The 23,540-nt window shown below is 38.7% G+C and overlaps 1 protein-coding gene across 2 annotated transcripts in view; it reads right to left on the bottom strand.

Moving 5' to 3' along the window:
- Positions 1-20,333, bottom strand: part of homer3b (homer scaffold protein 3b) — a 39,454-nt gene extending 19,121 nt beyond the window's left edge. Inside the window, exons 1-3 of one of the 2 annotated variants that reach the window (XM_058638794.1) lie at positions 19,878-20,333; positions 16,014-16,059; positions 1,615-1,771 (exon numbers count right to left, since the gene is read on the bottom strand). In XM_058638794.1, coding sequence (XP_058494777.1) covers positions 1,615-1,771; positions 16,014-16,036 — 180 coding nt within the window. In that variant the 5' untranslated portion in view covers positions 16,037-16,059; positions 19,878-20,333. The remainder of the gene's footprint in view (positions 1-1,614; positions 1,772-16,013; positions 16,060-19,877) is intronic. The other variant, XM_058638795.1, reaches the window with a different exon arrangement.
- Between the last annotated feature and the right edge of the window lie 3,207 nt (positions 20,334-23,540).

Below are 23,540 nucleotides of genomic sequence, written 5' to 3'. Positions count from 1 at the left end.
CAAGTCTTCCAATATGATGATGGCTCAATTTACAGCATAACATATGTGTGTGTGTGGGAGTAACTCTACCAAGAAAAAAGGAGAGAGTCCCGGTCTCATTGTTGTGGGTAAAGAAGCATAAGATGAGAGCGGTGAATGTTTTCAATAGTGAATCTTGAACAGGCATTCAGTTCATGGGGGAAAGACAGACAAACAGGCCCTTTAAGAACTAAATGGAGTTTTACAAAAACCTGTCCCGATTTGATGGACAGAGCTTTGAGGACTTACAATGAGTGTGGTTAAGCTGGTGTGTTGCACATTATGCACCATTAGACAGATGCATTCACCAAACTACTTCTCACACACCACAAAAGCCCGCTTTCAAAAGAAAGTAATTTTCAAGGATGAGCAGTTCACAGCATCCAAAGACAGCGAGGAAGAATATAAATAATTCCCGTCACCTTTAAGTGCCAAATTCATTACAGAGCGTTATTTTTCCATTGTACACACTTGACAAGAAAATATGAGGATTTTCGTCTGATAAACAAGAGGCCACTGTGCAGCAGCCTGTATCATGCATGAGGCTGGTGTTTGACGTTTTTAAATGCACTCATTAGCAACAATAGATACTGTGCACTTTAATGAGGCCTCGACTAAAATATAAACACAGTTACTTGAATTTAAATTATGCAGAATCTGGACCTTTTATTGCTGTGTCACTTGCAGTTTAATGCCATAAATCTACTGGAGACTTTGCCGTGAGCAGATAAATAAAAATATATATCTATCAACCAGGCTACAGAGAAAAAGAAAATTTGTGGCGGTGTGCAAATATCTATCGGTAAAATGGTTTGATGACGTGGATTTGTTGCCAAATGTAGATTTCATTAGTCTCTCCTCCCAAAGCCTCTAATGTTTGTACAATAAAAAAAAAAGACACATTCGACTGAAAACAACAAACTTTCTCTGGGTTTCAGTTTGGTGCTAACAAGATAACCCGTTAGGGCTTTAATCTTGTTTACGTGAATGCATTATAAATATCCTGCTGACAATGTGCATATTTTACAAATGCACTCCTATGTTTGTATTTATTTTAAGAACCTCTGGATGCAAAGAGTGGGCTTAATCACATGAAAGTCAGGATGACACATACTACAGAGGAAACATTCTGCCGAGTGACACAAATTGCAGTATAGAAGTCATGCAAAAACAAAACTGATTTTGATTTAACTCAAGTGTATGCATTCAAACTGTTTTTACTATGGTTAGGGAATAACACTTTGTTTAGGTTGTCCAAATGAATGAAAATCAATGCCGTGTCCAAAGAAAAATAGCAGTGCAAACCTGTGTGTGTGTGGATGTGTGTTTGTGCCTGGTATTCCTTATGTTGTGGGGCCCTAAATCAGTTTACTCAGTCATATTATGGGATCTCGTCTTCCTTATGGGGACAAAAATTAAGCCCCCATAATGTAAATGACTACATTTTAAGGGGAAGACGTTAGAGTCAGGGTTAGGTTTAGGCCAGTAGTAATTACGGTTAAGGTTAGAGTAAGTCTCCAGGAAATGAATTTAAGTCTCTGAAGCCTCTGAAGTCATGGAAACCAGTGTGTGTGTGTGTGTGTGTGTGTGTCTTACTTTAGTCCCGCCCACACTGATGATGCGGTACACGCTGCGGCTGGCATCGTAAAAGAAGGACACGGCGACGGCGTGTTTGCTGGCTGGCAGCCAGTTGCGCTTGGTGGCCGGGTCAATCTGGAAGACATGAGCTTTGGCACTGAAGATGGGCTGCTCCCTTTAAAACACACAACAGAGGAAGAGAGTGCGTTAACCTGATGCCGCTGGTGACTGAGTGTGGAAAAGATGAGCAGGGTGTTTCAGTTGCTTGGCTATAGCTGCAAGTGTCCAAAGTATTCTGCGTGTTTGTGTGGTTGAACAAGCGCACGAGTGGTTATCAGCAGTATCTATCTTACCTCATTAAATTTGCATGATGAAAATGTACGGGCGGAATAACAATGTACAAAACAGAAGCACACACGTCTACATGACAAACAGGATGTCAAAACCACAATGTACAAACACGAACATAATTAAAATGACAAAAGGGTCATTTAATCAATAGCAACTGGATTTATAGTTTCTTTGAAGTTGTTTCAAAAGGCTTCTCTCCTCCCAGCTGCTTCTTCTTCACTTGAACTGAAGGCGACAGATGACTGAGCTTTTGCAGTGAGTGACAGACGCTGCTGCAGATATGTGACACACTCACACATTTTGTTGGTGCTTCTAGGTATTTTCAGCCAAGTAGTGGGTGGCGGTGACATCGACTTTACCCACTCCTCAGGTGAGACTGCATTGCTTTCTGAAAGGACGACACTTGGTCCGCATTCCAACTGCTGCCTGTTCCCGTCTTGCCAACAACTAGTGGAGTTGTTTCGCTTCCACCTTCCCTCTGTCAGGTGTGATGTAAAATGCATCACTCTGTGTGCAGCACAGGGATGTTGCCACAGACACAAACACAAAACTCTGCGGTGCTGAGAAGCACACGGAGAGTCGTGTGAAGCTGAAAGGCTTAATCAGCATTGGATTGAATGTTTGAATAACGTGTTTTTATATTTAAATGTTACACACTGCAAATTTTAATATAACAATTAATAGTGTGCATACAATTTAATTCATGTATTTAATTCATATTTCATTAATTAATAAGCTCTAAGTCAATGTCAAACAAATACTTGAAAACAGAAGTCACAGGTGTCATAAGGGGGCCTCTCATTTGTGTTTGGCTCCCTCTCTTTTAGCTTTATACATCTAGCAAAAACTGAGTACAGCAAGTTATTGGCTAAGATACATTTGATATGTGCTGTTCTACTGAAATACAGCAGAGGGAATCAGGCAAGACGGATGGAAATGGACAATGGAAAATCATTTGTTCTGTTGTTTTGTTATTTGACCTCGTCTGGACCTCAACTGGGACACAGATTTTAGTTTGGGCCCCCTCTGTAATTGAGTTTGACAGCCCTGACATAAATGATAAAACCTGTGATTTTTATTGAACCTTCTCAATATACAGTATTTGTTACAGCATGTATAGAAATATATGACCTTGGTGTTATTTTTAAAAATAGGGTAACATAACATAAAAGTGTTTTCACAGCAACAATGAGCTATGTCTTTTTTTCAAAACATAGAAGAAATGATCAAAGTCACACGGCTAACGCTTCTGTACATCATTAAAATTAATTGGATGTCATTATCGTTCCTTTTGATAAACTGCCCGAGTGAAAACCCTGTTTTTTTATGATTCCACAATCCCTTCAAGTGCACAAACTCTACTAAAGCTATAAATAGCACAAACACGTTTCAAAATTCCAAATGTGACTGTTGTTGTTTTTTTTGTTGTTTTTTTATAAAAACACTTGAAGGTCACTGGTGACTTCCTGAAGTAATGGGGCAAATCATGCAAATTAAGCTGATTTGCTCAGTGCTGGCAATTAGCCGTCCTGCTTCCAACGGTGGAAGGACACTCATGGGACGATGAGGAAATACACAAGCACTTTGGTGAAATTTAGTGCAACATTACACTGCTAATTGTGTCTGCATAATGTTAATATACACAATAAGCAGTTCCCGCTGCAGAGCATATATGTATATATATATATATACTGTATATATATATATATAAACACCAGTATTAATGAGGATGGTGTACACACTTGGAGGAGAGCCTGTTCTTTAAGCAAGAGAAATAACCGTTTACTATGTAGGTCATCTCTGGCTATAAGGCATTGTTCCTGCTCGATTTGGTTGGACTTACAGTACATTTCCATGCAAACAATGGTTGATCCCGTTGCAACACACATTGCTGAAGCTACAATTTACAATGGAGAATAACAGCGAGATTTAGGTGCCATCCCAGGCCCAATACGGTAGCAGATATGGACAGACAATAATGATGACCGACCGAACATGGATCCAAGTAAACAGAAAAGGTTACTAGATAAAAATTGAATACAAACACTCGGCTCTCAGAATGCGCATTGTTTATTTATATTAGGGCTGCAACTAACAATTAGTTCCATAATTATTTAATTATAATGTTTGGTCCATAAAATGTTGATCGTTGTTTTCCAAACCTGGAAATTATGATTTTCTCAAATCCAAATCAAACTGTTATCTGGAGCAAAGAAACTAGAAAGCATTCAAATTTCTGATTTTGAAAGTGTTCAAACTCAGAAAGCTTGTTTTAATTATCAAAAAATCAGTAATCAGTAATCAATTAATAATTGATTAATCAAATTATCGCTGTAGCCCTACTTTTAATTCAAACGATGTAAAAGCTACCTTTTCTCCTCCACACAGATAAATACTGTAACACCGTTTGGTTGTTGTCACATAAACAGGATTTCTGTTATAACATTATTTTTCTTGTTCTACATGTTTGCTGACTGTTTCACAAATGTTTCTGTGAACGCAAAAATAAGTTGATCTGTTTGATGGGTTAATATGTTCATGTCAGGCTCTAGAATTTTACTCTCATGATCTTTGCATGATTCAAAGTCAGAATTCCTCTGAAATCAGTACCTGATGTGTAGCCGCTCAGTTACGACTCCAAACAGCTAAAATTAGCTCAGGTCTCCCCATGAGGCCTAAAAGGAAAAATATTGGAAAGCCTGTCATGAGGCAGCTAACCAAGGACACCAATTTTTCCTTTTCAATCCAATTCATTCATATGTTGAAGCCACTTTTTTCTTTAAATCAAAGCTACCTGTTCCACAAGGTTGTTCCTGCCTTTCAGACATATTTTAGCTAGAAATCATGTGTGCAATTGTTATAAAGAATAATTGCTTTGTTCCATTTTCTTCCACTGAAAACATGTCAAGAGAAGCTTTCAGTGCAGCCCTCAGGTATTTACGGACACGATGCTGCATTTATTGACATGTTGTTGCAACACGTTGCTATAGCAGCCAATTGACGTCCACTTGTAGTGATGACTCTTTTTCATAATTCATGTTTTCATGTCAGGTTTACGTCTGCAAAGGCACTGTGCGTTTCACAACAAGAGATACTGAAAGCATGAAAAAAAACGTTGTCACTTTCTTGTTTTATTTAGATATTTAGATAGAAGATATTTTTGTGGCATTTTTAGCTTGTATTTGACAGTCAAGTAAGGGGGGGGGGGGGGGGGGAATAAATTTAGCAACAAACATTTGCAGGTGACAGCAGACCAAAAACTTTTTTTTGAATCTGCTTCTGTAATTCCACCTTATTATGATCACAAAAATAGCTTTTCATACATCTGCAGGTTCATTTTAATTCAAACAAAAACAACACACCACTAAAAATAAACAGTAACAGATGCAGGGCCCTGCAGTATCTTCACCGTGTCCTTGACAGGAGGAAAAACCTCGCTCTAGGTAGGGTGACGTGAATGCTTTTCCCACGACAATGAATTCTCTGCTGAGCGATTCAGTGCAAGAGTTATTATATTTGCCTGCTTAAAAATGTATTGTGCACTTGAGGGTAATCATTATAACCATTTACCCAGTGAACTATGTCGGGACCAATTGTAGAGATGATGACAGCACAACGATTTTCTTTGCTAGGAGAGAAAAAGTAAATGTTTAGGATACTGTAATAAAGCTTTTTCGTGAGAAGGAGTCTGTGGTGAACGTCGACAGGGGGTAATATCATCAGGCGCATATCAAGTACAGCAACAGCACCGTGAAAGTATTTAATTATACTCAATAAAACTAATTATCTCCCTCCATAACCAATAACCATGACATTAAACGCAGCAAATAAGCCAAAACAGAACTTCAGAGCAAAATCGCTTCACTCCCCTCTTTATCACATTCCCACCATCTAAATATGAAATGATGACTGACTGCACATCATCTCACATTCGTCACAGTGGATCTCACAGAAACGAACCTCCCATCATTCAACTGGCCCAACATTACATTGCTGTCTGAAATGTCCGTCAGGCTAATCAGCTCAGACAAGTCAAGGTTTGATCATAAGGGCAGCACAAAATGAGTGATGTCACCCTCAGGTGAGGAGGAGCAAACAACACTCACACAGGCCTGGTCTAAACTATTGGGTGTTACTAAAGGAAAGAGGAGCCACATGAGCTTCAGTGACGTAAACGCGACGCAAACCTGATGAAACTGAGCAGCCTTGAATCTAATTTGCTGTTCTGAGAGTGAAAACGCAAATGACTGTGTGGAAGGAGACACATGTTCAAACCTGGCTGCTTGAAGAGCTGTTAAAAAAAAAGTGCTGTAAATGTTGTAAATCAAACTTAAAGTTACAATAATTACTAGGGGTGGGAATAACTGGATACCAGATACAAGAATATCACGATACAACAATTCTGTGATAATCGATACAAATAAGATATTCGCATAGCAACACATCACGATATCTGTCCAACTGAAGAAAACAAGTTAAAAGTGCAGGATTTATCTATTTATTCACAACATAGAGAACAAAATACATAAAGTATATATTGAACGTGGATGGGGCATCTCTTAACATAGCTTTCTCTGCAATTATCTCCCCGTAAACTCCCTCTTCTTTGACCGGCTAACTTCTGCCTAAGTTTCCCTCATTCATTTGAGCAACACGACCTCAAGGACACAGGACATTTAAGGGAAAAACAAACATCGCCATCTTTGTTTTGATATCCTCGTTACTTCCTGTCATCTTTGTCTTCTGATGCTATTTCCTGTGTCCAACTCCTCTTTTTCATTGGCTGTTGGCAGCATGTGTTTGCAGTTGGGTCGGTAATCAGTACAAACTACCCGCTTGCGTCCAGAGTCAGCTCAAAAAAATGCAAACATATTTGATTGACTGCGACTGAGGTCTGGTTGGGTCACACTAACATATTTCTGTGTCATCTAGCCATGCCAACTGTCCCCAACTAGTGCTGACTGGTCAAACTGAATCATGGGTAAAATGACTAAAATCGAGCAAAATAATCTTAAGTAGCATCTCTTTTGGTACTGGGTCAGAGTCTCAGAATTACCTTTGCCCAGTATAATAAATGTAATATGTATTAATGTATTTACTTATTTTTGTTCTTGTATATGTTGGATCAGAAGCTGAGGCTCAAAGTGCATCAGCTAAAACTACCTAACGTAAAAAAATTAGGTCTGAATCTAAATGTTTAATGTGGAGCCAATTAAAACTTTTTGCAATCGGTTTGTGCAAAGCCCTGTATTTTATTGCTTAATCACATCATTGCTGTTATTCCTCTCAGTAAACTATATTTACCACAAATAAAAGTATAACAGGGTAAAATAAAATGTAAATACATACAATACAAGATGTGGTGGAGAAAATTATGCAGCAGAGTTCCACCTCCTGCAGTCAGCCTGAATCCAGTGAGGCGTCATCTGGATCAATTATTGTTAATCTATTCCAGGTCATACGTGCTGTAAATATACATACTGAACGCGCAAACCCTCCCCCTCCTTCATACAAACTCACTCATCTCATCCATGCATGTGTGGTGGAGAAAGAACTGTGTCCAAATTACATACAGCTCAGTATTAGAAGAAATATAATTATATGTGTTTCAAAGTGCAACTTGATAGAGTTAAGTTTTCATCATGACATTCACTCTTTAAGGAAATTATAGAGGCTATATGACTTTTTATACCATTATACCCAGTGCACTTAGCTCGCTCTGCCCTAATGGAATGAATGGGCAAATTACATGTGTGTCATCGGGTCACTTTCACGCATGACCAGGCTCGTTTCCAGAATAAAATGACTTGAACTAGTGAGGGTGCACTAATGTGGATGCCTAACGGAAATCTTCATCTGCAAAATCACCGACTGCAACCTGGTTTACATACATGAGTAACTGCTTTAATCCTCATATAATGTCATGATAACATGCAAATAATAGACATAACATGACGTTTGCCCAATGACTATCGTAAAAGGTATGCGATACTTTTGATATTTCAGTTACTGTTTGTTTTCTTGATTTTCATGTGAAGGAGTTTAGGCTGCAAATAATCATTTTTATCATCAATGAATCTGACGATTATTTTCTCGATTAATCAAGTAATCGCGCAAAATGATTCTGTTTTAATGATTTCTATGTTATATAAAGCAAATAAAGCCGAAAATATTCACATTTAAGAAGCTAAAAATCTGATTTCTGAAAACACTCAAACTGATTAATCGACTATAAAAATAGTAATGATTCATTTAGTAATTGATTAATAATCGATGAATTGAGAAATTGTTCCTAGAGCAGCTGAAATGTTTCGCCTCCTATCTGGCTCACAACTCACAGACATCTTTGATCCTTCAATCCAAATTGTGGTAGTTACAGTCAAGCTGAGCACTGTGTGCAAGTCTTTTGCTTCCAAACTACTTGTCGTACGTACTAATCACAAAGAAAAAAACAACAACTGTGTAACAATTTATAGGATCAAACAAAAAAACAAGACATCTCACCACAGACATGCACAGGAGAATTAGATAATGCTATTTTAAATGTACCATGATTTAGCTTTAGCATAAATGTTACCTTTGGTTCTTATATCAAGAAAAAAATGCAGGTGGTACTTGATGGCAAATGATCAATACACCAGTGTCAGTGTCTCAGTAAACTGTCTTTACAAACAGTTATTTCATCTTTAAAAACAAAAAAAGTTAGACTATATTAAAGAAAAAAAGTGTCACAGACGGTAAAATCTGATTTAAAAACCTGCCAAAAATAAATAGAAACACTATTTAAGAGATGCTGAAGATATTTAGAGATGTGATAAATCTAGACTGAGCCAGGTGTTGAGAGCATAATGAAATACAGTGGACTGTTACAAAGTCCCTTTTGTTTACTGTAAGTAGAACTCAAGCTGTTCTCTTTTGTTTTGTTTTATTTTTCACATATTTTTTGTATCATTTTGTACATTCAGTGCAGTGTGCAGGGGACGAGGGGAAAAAGTAGGTAGCCAAAACATCAGAGGGTCAGGGGAAAGAAAGCTTATTAAAACATATTCATTAATTTATTGTAATTTAAAAATATACAGTAGAACAGTATTTCTGATTTTCTACAAAGTACCACCAGAGGAAGCTCACGTATCACTGGTTTGACGACCATGGCAATAGATCATACGATGATTTTGATGCAAAGCCAACAAACTCCACTGTGCCTCAAATAAATTGAAAGTTTGCCTGACAAAAACTAGGGCTGCATTATTAATGACTTGAATTTGAAACAATGCAATTAGCAAATTGCAAAGGCATCAATTAAATTGTTCTATGTTTGGACCTTTTTATGTTCTATGCCAATTTAAAAAACTGGAATGCATACATGTTGGGAACATTCAAGTCTATAAGATGTCATCCTTGCATTAAAGTTCATATGTTGGTGGCGTCTCATGTTGTAATGCTAACCACAAATAAAACTGCAGTCCCTATATCTTTTAATTTTCCCCAAATAAAACATTTACTTGATCATTGTGGAAAAGGACCAGAGAATACGCCAGAGGAGTTTTTCTTAAATCTACAAACCATTTTGTACATAAAAGCACAGTGAGCCTAAAGGAGGAGGCCCTAAGGCCATGAGCTACACCACACCCTCATGATAAATTAATAGCCTTCAAGCATTCAGATGAATTTCAAGCATATGGGTGCACACAGAGTACACGCCATGAAAAAGAAATGTCAAGACTGAAGCAAACAAGCTTACACTGAGCGGGCGAGCCCGTTTTTGAAAAAGCAAAGAAATATGACAGCAGTGTTTGGATGCTGCCTGCAGCAAAGGCCAGAAACACACTGACTTCTACACTGACGCACTGAAAGACTGAGAGAGAGTGCAGGGCTGAGCTCTTTCTTCGGGGAGCCATCAGAAAACAAGTTGGCTTGACTGCACTTCCTCTGAGCTACACGGCTGCATTTACTGCAGGGCTTCATGCTCCATTTCAATTCACCACCAGATATATTTACTAAAGGTTCACTGCGTCCTGTGTAGGCAACAACTGTTGTACATAGAAAATATGTCAGTGCCTTAGGAAAATCACATGCTCGGTTTAATTGAAGCACAACAATCTTTTTTTTGTTTTATTCTCCACCTCCTTAAACATGGATTGAATGCGAATGTTAAATATTATTGTCGCTGCTGTTGTGTCAATAGAAATGTTTAACTCAACCTAAAGGCAGCACGAGTATTGAGAATCAAGAAAAGTGAATGAGCCAATAAAGTAGGACATTAGTTAGAAAAACAATCAAATCTCAAAGTTAGTTTGAAATATACATCATTTCCTGAAGCCCAATGTGACATTTTCAAATTGTTTACACAACAGTGTGAAGAAAAGACATTCACTTTCTTGGGATAGCAGCATTAAATTGTCACAAGTGAAGCTGGACAAAAAGAAACATTTGATATAAAATATCGCACTGACAAAATCCTAAACTGACCGAGTAAGAGCTGCATGAGCTGCACAGTCTTCACGAGTATCAAATCTTGGATCGCCTTCAGAACCAGAATCTTATCTCAGCATGCATAAATTAATTCTCAAAACAAAGGGAAACAGATCAGACCTGACAAGGACAACAGACACACCAGATGTGGAAAAAACTCCAGAATAATTGGACTTGATCCATTATTTGTGGTCGACCATAACAGACGTGAACAGGCAGAGAGGCCGCCAGCACTGACAGCAGCGTGACTCACCGCCATGATCGAAAAGTGCATTAATATAAGTCATTTTATCCCTGCAGTTCACAGTTCACACTCAGTCTGCCACAAAAACACATTTTCTCCTCAATGATTGTGTCACACCATGTGATCACAGCTGATGGCAAGCTCATTTTTTATCTGTTGTGTCGAGCGGCCGTCACTTATACAGTGGTAAATGATTTACATTAGACTAAACGGGGGGGTTCCATTCAGTTTTTAGTTTCGAAATCTTTATTTTAGATGTCCATAGGAAATCATTTCATCCAGGGATTTAAATAAACTTTGCACGAAAAGTAAGGAAATTTGTGTTTGGTTGATCATTTCTTTGTTGTAACAATGCTTTTTGGCAATGACTCTTATACCGTTGGAAAGGCTGTATTTCCCTTTTGTATGGTGCCACATTTGTAAGGAAAATGCATTTGTGGGATGAGCAGCAGAGTTGAGTATGTGGGTTGCGCCCATGGAAAAATTGGTGTGTCATCGTGGAAATGGGACAGCTGGGACGAGGCAAACTGCTAAATGTGCCAATAGTAGAAAATCAAAGAAATCCAATTAATTAATATTAAATTAAGTGTTGGCTTGATTTCCATCACTACCATAAGCTCCTAAAGGAATGAAGTTTGACAGACTCCCAACATTTCCGCTAGACTGGTAAGTAAACAGACACTGGCTACGTAGCAAAAATAAGAACGCACATATTGTCCCTTTAAAGCTGCATCAATTCTCCCAACTGTACATGAACCTGGGAAAGCTGTGTGAGGCCCTATATACATATACACACATATATATATATATATATATATATATACATATATATACATATATATATGAGTATATACATAGAGTAGAGTTATATATTTATATAACACTATGTTTTACAATGTTTTAAAAGAATACCTAAATCTTGATCCATATCCAGATCACCAAGATGTTGCCATTTCTTCTTCGGGCCACAACCTATTCCCCAGAAAATGTCATCCCAATCCGTCCTCAGACATACAGACAAAAGCAGCAAAAGATCTCCTAGGCAGAGGTAACAAAGAAAATGTTAATTGGCTCTAAACGTTGAGTGTTTTTAACATTTGCGTCTTTTCCTCGACTCATCCCTCATTAATTCCTCTCATGCAGCTTCCTTCATCTTTCGTCTTAACCTCTGCACCCTTTCACCACACAGAATCCCAGATGTGTGAAACAGAAGATCCTGTCTGTCTCTGCACTCAAATGTGAGCAGTTACCTCCACGGTAATATAAAAATTGCTCTTCAAACTGACAAAGATGGAGCCTGTGAGCTCTGTGTGGATGGTTGGGGTTAATCTGTGGACCTCGTTGCAAAAGAATCCTGTCGGTTGTACTTAAAATCCAAAGTTGCACACTTAAAAAAATGGCAAAAACAGAAAAAAGTCTGACATAAGGAAGGAGTGAGTGAAAGCAGAGAACATCCTACATAGAGACGTATACAAATGAACTTGCTGGGAATCCAGTTCCTATTTCTTCTTATTCAACACCCAAGAGAGTTGCAGGGATTCAAATTGCTGTGACTTTCACTTCCTCGCATCTTCAGAGAGAGAAATGGAAAAGTAATGCTGTGGTTGGCTGAGCTTACCCCTCCCGTACCAAAGAAGCTGTGAAAAGAAGAAATGTTAGCCCAATTTGTGTTTGGCCATCTAACTGCACCACATGCAGCACATTATTATTCCTCCAAGGTTAAGCTTGAGCTTCTCCTCGAGTGTAATTCAGTTCAAATGACAGAAAATCAACAAATACTTTGATGGTATATCCATATTTGGGTAATTCTCCAAGCAAACATGCCAAACAACATGGCCAGATAATCTCAAATTCATTGCTTCATCTTAAAAATTAAAATATCTCAAACCATAATATTGATATCAATATATGTGCATAAAGCATCAACTTTCCATGCTCCTCCCCCCCTTCAGCTGCTGATTAATCAAGATCTAATTTGTTTGTTTAGTTTTTTTCCATAAACTGTACATAAAAAAATTGGTTGGGAAGATGATTCTATTTGTCACTTCATTTCTAACGTCAGTGAACATTATCCTGAAGACGTTTAAGTCTTCTTCAATAGCAGATGATGTCAATTTTGTAAAATGTTCCCATTTTGAGGAAAACAAACAATAAAGTACAGCACATATGGGTGGACACCAGCTGGTCTCGTCCATTAGGTGTCTGGTTGCAGGTGACGTCTCAACATGTGGTTGCAAAACATCAACATGGCATTGGCCAAATTGTGATTCTGAAAGCTTCAAACTGGAGTTAAGATTTTTATGGGTGAAGTCACAACTGGTTGCCTGTTTTTTTGGACATAAGATGGTTTTCCAATTTCAGTCACTTAATGAAGATGTTACACAAGAACTTGCATTATGTCGCATTGAGGTATCTTTCCATTTGATAAAACAGCACTGTAATGTTTGCAGTATAATGGAAATTCTATGTTGAACGATGTTCAGCCTGTCAGGTTGAATGTGTTGACCTGTAAGCGTGTGGTTGTCCTGGTTTCAACATTAATCTGAAAGCTGAAACAATTTCTCTTTTAAAAGGTAGGCTTCCTCCAACCTCCGAGAGCCAGAAAGCATCACGTCCACATTCCTGAGCCAGCAGAAGTGTCTGATCCAGTTTGGCAAAGCAACACGCTACAACTACATACCAAAATAGTACAGCGGGGGGGGGGGGGGGGGTACACACTAACTCACATGCTAACTGCTCAACAAGTCACCATATCCACAGCACAAAATCACAACCCCACATACTGTATACACAGTCGGATTCTCCTTTGGAGTCTAACAATGATTGGAGGTTGTCAGTCTTATGTTCTCTCTGATCAGAAGATATTGATCAGCTCACAAAGCATCTCTTTGACTCACTCTATTACACGATCACAAGACTTTAAACTTCCAAAACACTTGGAAAAATGCCAGCAATGCGAGCTCTGGTTGTGCTCGACGACAACAGAGCACATAAGTTATCTCAAAAGGTCAGCTCCTCTTGCACAAGACCGAGTGGTTACTTAATGCTGTCTCACACTGACGAGGTGAGACACAAAGCCAGAGTGTCTAATGTATTCAGAAAATGAAGGTCAGTGAAAGGGAGAGGAGAGAGAGAGAGTCACAGCTGATATTTTAGCTCAATCCTCCAGCGGCACCTTTACTCACTTTCATGCTAATAAAAAACGTCACATGAAGAGAATACAAATGGAGTCGACTGTTTACTTGACTGCATGTGCAGATGTGGCCCAAAAACAACAGGGAAGAAGCTCCTACACTCACAGAGCTGCTGGTTTCTCCTTGGCCAGAGTGACACTGTCACCAAACACCTTTTATTACAACTTGAGAATTCAGACGCACTCGAGAGGGTGACAGTTAACACGTCATTTTTTTTATCAAATATTAAATCATATCAACAGTAAAAACAAGCCATGTCAGCTGTGTCAGCCTTCAAGGCCTTCACCAGGGCAGGCATAGAAATGTGTCATCCTTGGGTTGTTTTAGACCCTGTGGTCATGTGATCACAATGGCAGTCACATGATCACACAGCTCACATAGCAACATTTTCCAACAGGAAAACAAACAGACAAACAACTCCATTAAGTAAATATGCTTATACTTCAGAACATCTATACATTAATAGACAATTTAAAAAAAATAATAATAAATACATCCAAGTACTTTCAGAAAAGAAGAAAGATCAAGTTAGGGTTATTAAACCTGGATATTGTGTGGCTTGAAGTGTATAAATCCAGATTGTAAGACTACCATAGGATACTGGGAGTTGCCAGTTCTTATTGCATGTTCATGTTCAAACAATCTTGCCCCCAATTTGCATTTAGTTCTGCCAACATGGACATTCAAGACTGCAAACCACAGATTTTTTTTTACTTACAACAGAAAGTAGATTATGTTGGGATTATGCTATAGATTAATTGAATATGTTCCCAGTAAAAGCTAAAGTTTATCTGGACAGTTTTCTACAGTAAATGAAATCCAACTGCTACACACACACACACACACACACACACACACAAACTTGTTTTCATATCTTAACCATCACAACTAAGTGCCTTACCCTAACCCTTAACCTAAGCCTAACATAAACCTAATTCTAACCCTAACCCTGTGTTAACCCTGAAAAAAAGCCATTTAAAGTTGTGGGGCCGAGACAAAATGTCCCCACAAAGATAGGAGGTTTTTTTTGGACCTTACACACACACGCATTACTCAGTGTTATTAAACTCATACTGTCAGTGACCTGTCCTGCCACACACTGCAAATTGTTTACTCACTGCAACATTATATGTTTCAGAGGGAATTACAACCAGGACATCCAATCGTACAATACTCTGTGATGATGAAAAATAATTTGTTATTTCATCTTGTGCGACATCTTTTTTCTTTTTTCATAAAAGAGTGTCTACACATGTGTTTTTCATCGTTTGTACAATGGTTCGCAATTTTCCAAATGACACTGAGGTAGGCTGGAGATATACATCAAAACAACACAAAACAAACATGTAGGAGAGTGAACGTGTCACTTAAGAGTAGCCGTGTTCAACGATGGCTCCTTCACTCAACCAGTCAAACATGGATGAGAAATGCTTCACAATATCGTTTCTTCAACAACATTACCGTGCAAACACATTTTCACTGAATGTTTTTGCCTTTTCCAGCACAAACCACATCACATTTGCTTCACAGATGAAGAAGCTACTTTGAACCACAAAGATTGAACATGCAGAACATACCAACAGCTTCTAAAACCTGTCATAAAATACCAAAATTCTTAGAGCAAATGACAGTTGGACGATATGATGAAGAGACACGCGACATCCGCACACCATGACAAACATGAAACCTCCACTGTGTGAATCAGATCTCACAGACGCTGAGGGAGGATAAACGTCGGGGGACGTGATGACGGCTTCTGAGGCAAACAAATGATTGATGAAGTAGGGATGGGCGGATTGATCCCAAAAGTATTTTGTTTTAAATATCACACTAAATAAAATGCATTCTCAGAAAAGGCACAAAAACTGTTTCTCAGTTTCATGATATAATTCTGACTTTCCAGTAAAAGCTTCACTACTTGACATTTAGGGGTTGTAGTAGGTGACACTGATCGTGTCATTTTAGCCAATTGACACCTACCCCCACTACACTGACTAATTAACACCCCAGTCTTGGTTATTTCTCATTCAGTTCTTCTGACAGATACCCAGGAATCAATAACGATGATGAATGGTAGCAGATGAAAAAATACATTTGCAGCATTGCCCATCCCTGCCATGCAGAGCCACAACACAGAGATGACGGCGTGTCAGTACCTCTCTCGATGTAGCGGGTACATTTTACAGTTCACAAACAACTCTTCTGCAGCGAGAGAAAGAGGGGGAAAAGGATCCAAGTTACACAGGGAAACAAGGTTCACAGCCACATAGCACACACTTGGTTTTAAGTCTGATGTGCACTGATGCACGGCTTTGCTGTGATGACTTTCTCTGCTAAAACATCAAGGTAGTTCTTTCAAATACAATTATACAATCAAAAGTTAATGACATCACAGCTCCTCTTAAAAACATACCTGTCAACTGCCTCATTGACATACTGTTGAACACCATGTCAGAAAGGGTCCTTTAGTCCAGTCTTTGAGTTTAGCAGACATTTGTTGTTACTTTATCATTTCTTAATTAATATATAACGCAGGGAGAGAGTTCAGGGTGTTTTTTAAGTGTGGTTGTATGTATTGATACTTAATCAGGACTGTCAAGACTGAGCTGCTGAGCCTGTGACTGACTCAGATTGATTTTCTCTGACTTTGGTGCGGGGAGAGAGCATTTTTCCAGTTGGACAAGGCCATCTGACAGCAAGATAAGGTGGCAAACAGGAGTGGGACAAAATAACAACTTGGTGATATATCGTCATCCTTCCTCGTGCGATATGATAATAGACACGACGGCGCCAATATCGATATTTTAATTATTAAATGAACGGTCTCTGCCAGTTTCACTCGCGCTGTCGTGTGTACAGTGGGAAAAATCCATGTTAAGACACGTGTCCAGCCACGTTTAAGTCTGTGTGTCCATCAACGGGATACACATAATTGACCAAGACTACACAATATGCTGTCTGTAGTAAAGTACACGGGCAACACCATGAACACGCAGAGCCACTTGCAACGCCACCACCCTGACCTCACCGGTGAGAAAGCGGCTAATGCTAACCCAAGTAAACCTGCAACCCTCGATGCAATGTTTAAAGCCAAGCTTCCTTTTTCGTCCATGAGAGCAGTTAACATTGCACACTCCTTCACTGGGTTTATTTGTTTATTTGATATTATCAGTATCGTGGGCCAGGTATCGTGTATCACATCGTGAATTACCCTGTGACTCCTACCCCTAGTGGGAAACATATTCTGAAGATGGCAATTTTTTCCTGTGCACCTTCTGTAAGCCACGTTATCAGTGAGAGTAGTCCATGTCTGAGTTTGTTTCTTTGCAATGGTGGCCTGTTCAGTGATATCAGTGAACTATCACTTTAATACAATAAAAGACATTCTGTTGAGTCTCTTTCACCAGCAGCCAGTTTTATCATCATCAATGTTTCACAATTATACTTAATGTTTGATTTGAACACAGACTTACATAAGAGCTCCAATGACAAGCATGAGGGCTCAACAACTAAATGTACACACACACACAGCATTAGAACATCTTGTTTATGGTCATTAAGTAGCTGTTAATCATGGTTCTCCTCCTCTGGGTGTTCACTCGAGTTAAGAGGGCAGAGGCGCTGCAGGCTGTCTACCAATGCAGGTTTATTTCTGACTGTAGCATGGCCTCACACCTAAATCCAGCTCTTTTCCTGATTTTTATTTGCACACAGTGATCGCACTCTGCAGCCTCTATGAGCAGTGAGCACACACTGAGGCAGAGTTGATATGCTCAGTTAGGGCGCCAGCAAATATAAATATGCAAACCAATTGTTTGTTTCAAGCTTACTGTCACACTGCAAGCTTTCCTACTACAGCAGATGTCCCATGAAAAGATCTGATGCCGATGTGCTAACAGCTGAAAATATATAGTCTGCCTGTAATTTTCTACCCATCGATGGCACAGACTGAGATACACATGCTGTGGCACGGACAGTCACGTCCACATTTACAGATTTCACGACTCTTGTGTCTTTGTGGTTTGCTTCAAATTGTTTCTACACTTATGGGACACTGAAAAGTGTGAACAGTAGTGGAGAATCTTAGGTGACATCTCGATCCATTTGTTCAAATCTGTGACCACTGAGAGTTAGGTGCTCAAAAGCCGTGTGACATCATCTATAAATCGTTTTTCAAATTAAATATCAGATTTTTGATCTGTAAAACGTCATAAACTGGTGAAAATAGTTCCCCGTAACCAAAGATATTGAGTGAACTAAGTTAAGAGAAGCAAAGAAACCAGAAAACATTCCCAGGTCAGTATCAGAAAAGTTACTTATCTCTTTGTTGTTTAGTATTAGTTAGAGATTGTCAAATATCCATAATGGACATCACCAGCGTCTATGAACAGCAGCCATTTTGACAGGTCACAGTAAGATAATCACAGGTGTTAACAATCCAATCAATTTTTAGCCTCCTGATGGTTCACCTTCTCACTGTGCCGACTTAAATGAACTGAAAAGAAGAACCATTGTTAATGTGATTAGAAACACCTGTGCTTTTCCTGCTAAAAACCTGTCAAAATGGCCAGCTTGGAAACCAGCAACTCTAATTTTTGGTAACATTTTTAGCATGTTGTGAATTTGTGTGCCTCTTGTGATGGGGAAACAATAACTACTCAGCACGATCTACAGAATATTTGAAACACAAAAGCTCCATGAACTGCCCTCTCTACACGGATCTGCCCACTGATTGTGGAGGCACCTGCGATTTGAATAATTAACTGTTGTGCAGCACCGGTCAGACTCTCACCTAGGTCACTGTATCCTCAGGAGTGTAAAGGTAATAGGTATCTGGACTTTTCCGGAGGGAGTCCAGAAACTCAGTATTTACATCGGTTTGAGATGTCGACGTGTGAGCATCACTAAGACCGGAGTGGGAAAGGCTGAGAGCAAGGATTATGAGCAAATGTGAGGACATTTCAGGTGTTTTTGAAACAAGCTGAAAACACTGCATGTATTATTCAGAGAGAGAGAGAGAGTGAGAAAGACAGAGAGAGAGGGATAGAAAGAAACAGAGAGAGAAAGAAGAGGGTTTGGACCTTGTCCACTTCAGTTGCTGTGCAGGGGATTCTGCTCTTAGTGCGTTTGCATTGTTTTGGGAGGCTGCTGGTGTGAGGCTGAGTCTCTACATCTGTGTGTGTGTGTGTGTGTGTGCATGTCTTAGGTAGGCTGTGTGGACTAATTGTCAAGCAAATCTATCTTTGTGAGGACATTTTGGCTGGTGCACACAATTTTAACTCACTTTTGGAGGATTAAGACCTGGTTTTAGGTCTTAGGCAGGTTTAGTTATATGGTTAGGGGAAGGGGTTAGGGAATGCATTATGTCTGTGAGTGTCCTCGCAAAGAATGTAAACCCAGAGTGTGTCTATGTGTCTTATAGTAACTAAGCTGTGTGGACCAATTGTCCTACAAACCTGTCTTTGTGAGGACATGTTGACCTTGTGAGGACATTTTGGCTGCTCCACACAAATTTAACAGGCTTTTTGAGGATTAAGACCTGGTTTTAGAGAATGCATTGTGGCTATGAATGTCCACACAAAGAATGCTAAACTAATGTGTGTGTGTGTGTGTGTGTCAGACAGACAGGAAATTACAATAACTGAGGGATGCAGATGCATAAGTGACCTCTGTTAGTGTTTCATCACATGAGCACAAAATGACAAAATGAGTCGAGCTCTGTGACGGTGTAAATGTGACCTCGTTACCGTCACACATGTCATTAAGGAGAGACAGCGTTAACATCAGAAAAGAAGGTCAACGGTTGACAAATGTAGTTGTTGTTGTTGGTTTGTCAGAATCCACACTCGTGAGTCGATTCTGACCCCCCAAAAAAACGCTTTAAACGAACAAAAATTGGTTCATTCATCGACTAAACCAGTGCACAGCTGGCACATTTCCGCAAATTTAGTTCACTTTTCACGCATTTTTCCCACCCAGCTGAACAAATATGACATTTTTCACTCACATGTCCAACTTACCCCATACTCCGAGGATTTGGATGCTGTTTTATAGAAATCTTGTGCTCAGAAAACTCCTGCTGTACTTTAGTCTTCGCTCTCCGAACTTGACTATTATTCTTCGTGGAAATCCTGAACCGAAGTTACATTTCTGACCGGAGGAATAAAGACAAATCACTTCCGACTCCAGAGCCCTCGTTTCCCCTCCAACAGCTCTCCTCCTCTCCTTCTCTCCTCTCCTCGTCTCCTCTGAAAAGCTGGAGTTGTTCTCCAGCTTTTCTTTCCTCTGTCCGCCAATAACCACAGCAACCACCACCGCGGGTGTGTGTCGTGATTACACACCGTAAACCGTGCGGTTCTGTCGGGTTTGAGAGCCGGACAGTGTCGATGAAAGTCCGGCAGCAGCAGCAGCAGCAGAGAGTACTTTCAGCTCAAACCCCGTACAGGACTTGAGAAATGCTCCTCTCTCCTCTCTCTCTCTGCCAGATCACACTGTGGGATCCCACTGAATCGTAGGGAGGAGTCGCTTCCGCACCACCTTCTGGCCACAATGCGAACTACAAATTATGTCCCACAATATGAAATACAGTGCTGTATAAAGTACCTTAAAGGGATACTTGAGTAAAAGTACAAGTATCTTACAAGAAAATTAATTTGGTAGAAGTTGAAGTCACTTTTTACTATAATATTACTTAAGTAAAAGTCTTAAAGTATATGACTGTTTTACTGTATTTAAGTATCAAAAGTAATTTCCTGATATAAAATGTACTTCAGTTTTAAGTAAAAGTATTAAAAATGTGAGTAGTTAGGATTGAGCCATGGTAGCTCAGTGGTAGGGCAAATTGTCTTTCAACTGGAAAGGTTCTGAGTTCAATTCCTGGCTCTGCTAGTCTATGTGTCCTAATAAAGCTCATTAGAGGGTCGTTAGTGGAGTAAAATGTACACAATTTATTTAGGAAATGTAGTGGAGTAAAAGTTGCTAGAAATCTTATTATCAAAGTAAAGAACAGATACGTGAATTTTGTACTTAAATACAGTAAGTGAGTATTTGTACTGTGTTACATTACAACACTGACGAAATGCAATATTTGTTTATGAGGCAGCTTTCAGTAGGTTATTCCCACTGTCTCACCTTAAACTATTGATAATGCAGCGGTTTAAAAGATAAGGATAAGGAAATTTACATTGTCAAAACAGCAAAAACAGTAAAGATAAAGATAATAAATAATAATTTCCACATATGGTAAAGTACAATATAGAAAAATATTAATAATAAGACTATAAAAAGTTAAAATAAAATGTACGTAATAGGCATTAAGTTAGCAGTATATTTGCAGTACAGGCTTGACATTAGGGTTCCTGTATAAACAGGATTGAACGTGAGATGTTGTATATGTATACTGTATTGCAACAACCTGCTACGTGTAAAAGGGATGTATGATAATCCTGTTATACACATATTTTCTCATGGTAGAAAGAGGGAAATAATGACAGTGGAAATCTAATTGTAAAAGCTGAACAAACTCACTAAGCCGGGATAATTATCACAAGGATATTATGTGTATGTTCATATATTATGATTTTGTTTGTTTGTGAGAGAGGGAAAAAACTAAATGTCATATGGACCAAAATGACTGTTTGTAAAATATAAACTTTAAACAGTTACATACATATTTGTTTCATAATATTACTTAAGAATCATAATAATAACAATGTTAACGAATGCAGATTTATGCATCATATAAACGCACCTTATGTACATATTTTGTGTTTGTGTTACTGCTTTTATTTTCAAATTTTATTCTGTTTAAATGCACCAAAACACCAAGTCAAATTCCTTGTCTGTGTAAATGTACTTAGCAATAAATACCAATTCTGCTTTTTGGTAAACACTCACCAGCCACTTTATTAGGTACACCAGTACTGGCATGGCAGTGGCATCTGTGCAAGATAGTAACCTATTAGAAATGATCAAGATGATCCCAGAATCAAAATGTGGAAGAAATTAAGCAATTTTGCACATGGCATAGCTGTTGGTGCCAGGCAATGTGGTCAGATTATTTCAGAATCTGTGGATCTATGGGCATTTTCATTCACACCCATCATTAGAGTTTAAAGAGAGTGGCGAGTGTCAGTTCTCTGGGTGAAAATACCTTGTTAATGTCGGACGTCAGAGGAGCCAGACTGGTTTGAGATGTTGCTGCAGAAGACCACACTGGTTACAACTCCTGTGTACCTAATAAAGTGACCAGTGAGTGTATCATAGTACAGCTAGGTGGGATACTGATGATAAATAGAGGTGAGACATTATTAAATATTTTTTTTTGTTTTTTTAAATAATTGGTTCTCAAGAAAAGAAAGTAAGAAAGTCTCCCACTTATTTTCTCCCTTTTAAAAGCTTCACTCACTTCACAGACTAAATGTGGTGAAAATCACTTTGACAGGGCTTCTCTACACCTCGTTAGTTCACACAGGCCTAGGGATTTCACTCACTATTAATTCAAAATAAGGCAGTTGTTTTGCATGAAAGTGGTCAGACCGTGGTGGAGTGGAGCATCAAATGTGGCAGAAGAGAAAGGAAAGGAAAGAAGCAGCTCACCAATCACGTTGCTCAGTGGCCTGTTACAGCAATGCAGCTGCTCCTCTGTGCTGCAGGGAGGAAGACGAGGAGATCTCATACAAACGACCCTCACGTTCAGCGAGAAGGACACTTCTCTGTCCGTCTGAGGCACTTTGTGGATGGACAGTCTGATGCTGGACCTTCAGGCCTCTGCCTGTAACACACAGGATTGTTATCAACACTGGCAGCACAGTGTGCAGCCACACATGGCTCCTCATTTATCTCCCCTTTACAGTCAAGCTGTGACTGAAACACATGCACATTATTCTTGATGCTCAGTGGGACAAAAAGACAAAAACAAAACCTGCACAATAATGTTGAGAATTAATTATTAAAACATCACAAAAAGAGTGCTATAATCACATCTGGAAAATGGCATGAATACAGTTTGATTTAAACATTGGGAAGTAGTGTGAAGATTTCCGTGCACAAATGATATGTGATATAATCAATAACAGTAAACAGACCAAGTTTATCTATTGTTGTTGTAAAATAAAATGTTGGAAACAATATTTATTTTAAGCTCTGGCATTCAACAGTAATTTGTGTGTTTTATCCTTTTACATATATATAGTTTTCTACTCTTAGTTGTACTTTTCTTTTACATACAGTAGGTGAGTATTTTGTGTATATTCTACTGTTTCTATTCTGTTGAATGAATGTACATAAGAAAAGAATGTATGTTCATTTAAAGTATTTTTATAAATGGAATACAGGGAATAATTAAATACATTTTCAAATGTATCTCAAATACAATTCAACTCAAACAATTATTTTTCCTGTTTTTGTTTTGTTTGTTTTATGATGTGTTGCATCCATTTTGTGCAAATATAAACAGTAGTGACAGAAAATAGTATCCATGCAATGAGAACTGTGGTGGATTATATGGTAACTGTATTACATATTGATTATATGGATAAACGTCAGTTTTAATTCAAACGTGATAGCCTCACCCCTTAAATTATTTTAAATGTAGAGTACTGCTGCAGTTACTTTAATTCAGTGAAAAATATGTCTAATAATTTCTGCCTTGTGCTATGTTTTTCTGAAATTTCGTTCTGACC

The sequence above is a fragment of the Solea solea genome, chromosome 9 (assembly GCF_958295425.1).
Source record: "Solea solea chromosome 9, fSolSol10.1, whole genome shotgun sequence".
Taxonomy (NCBI): domain Eukaryota; kingdom Metazoa; phylum Chordata; class Actinopteri; order Pleuronectiformes; family Soleidae; genus Solea; species Solea solea.
The sequence above is the reverse complement of the archived record's forward strand: the minus strand, read 5'-3'. Positions and strand labels throughout refer to the sequence as shown.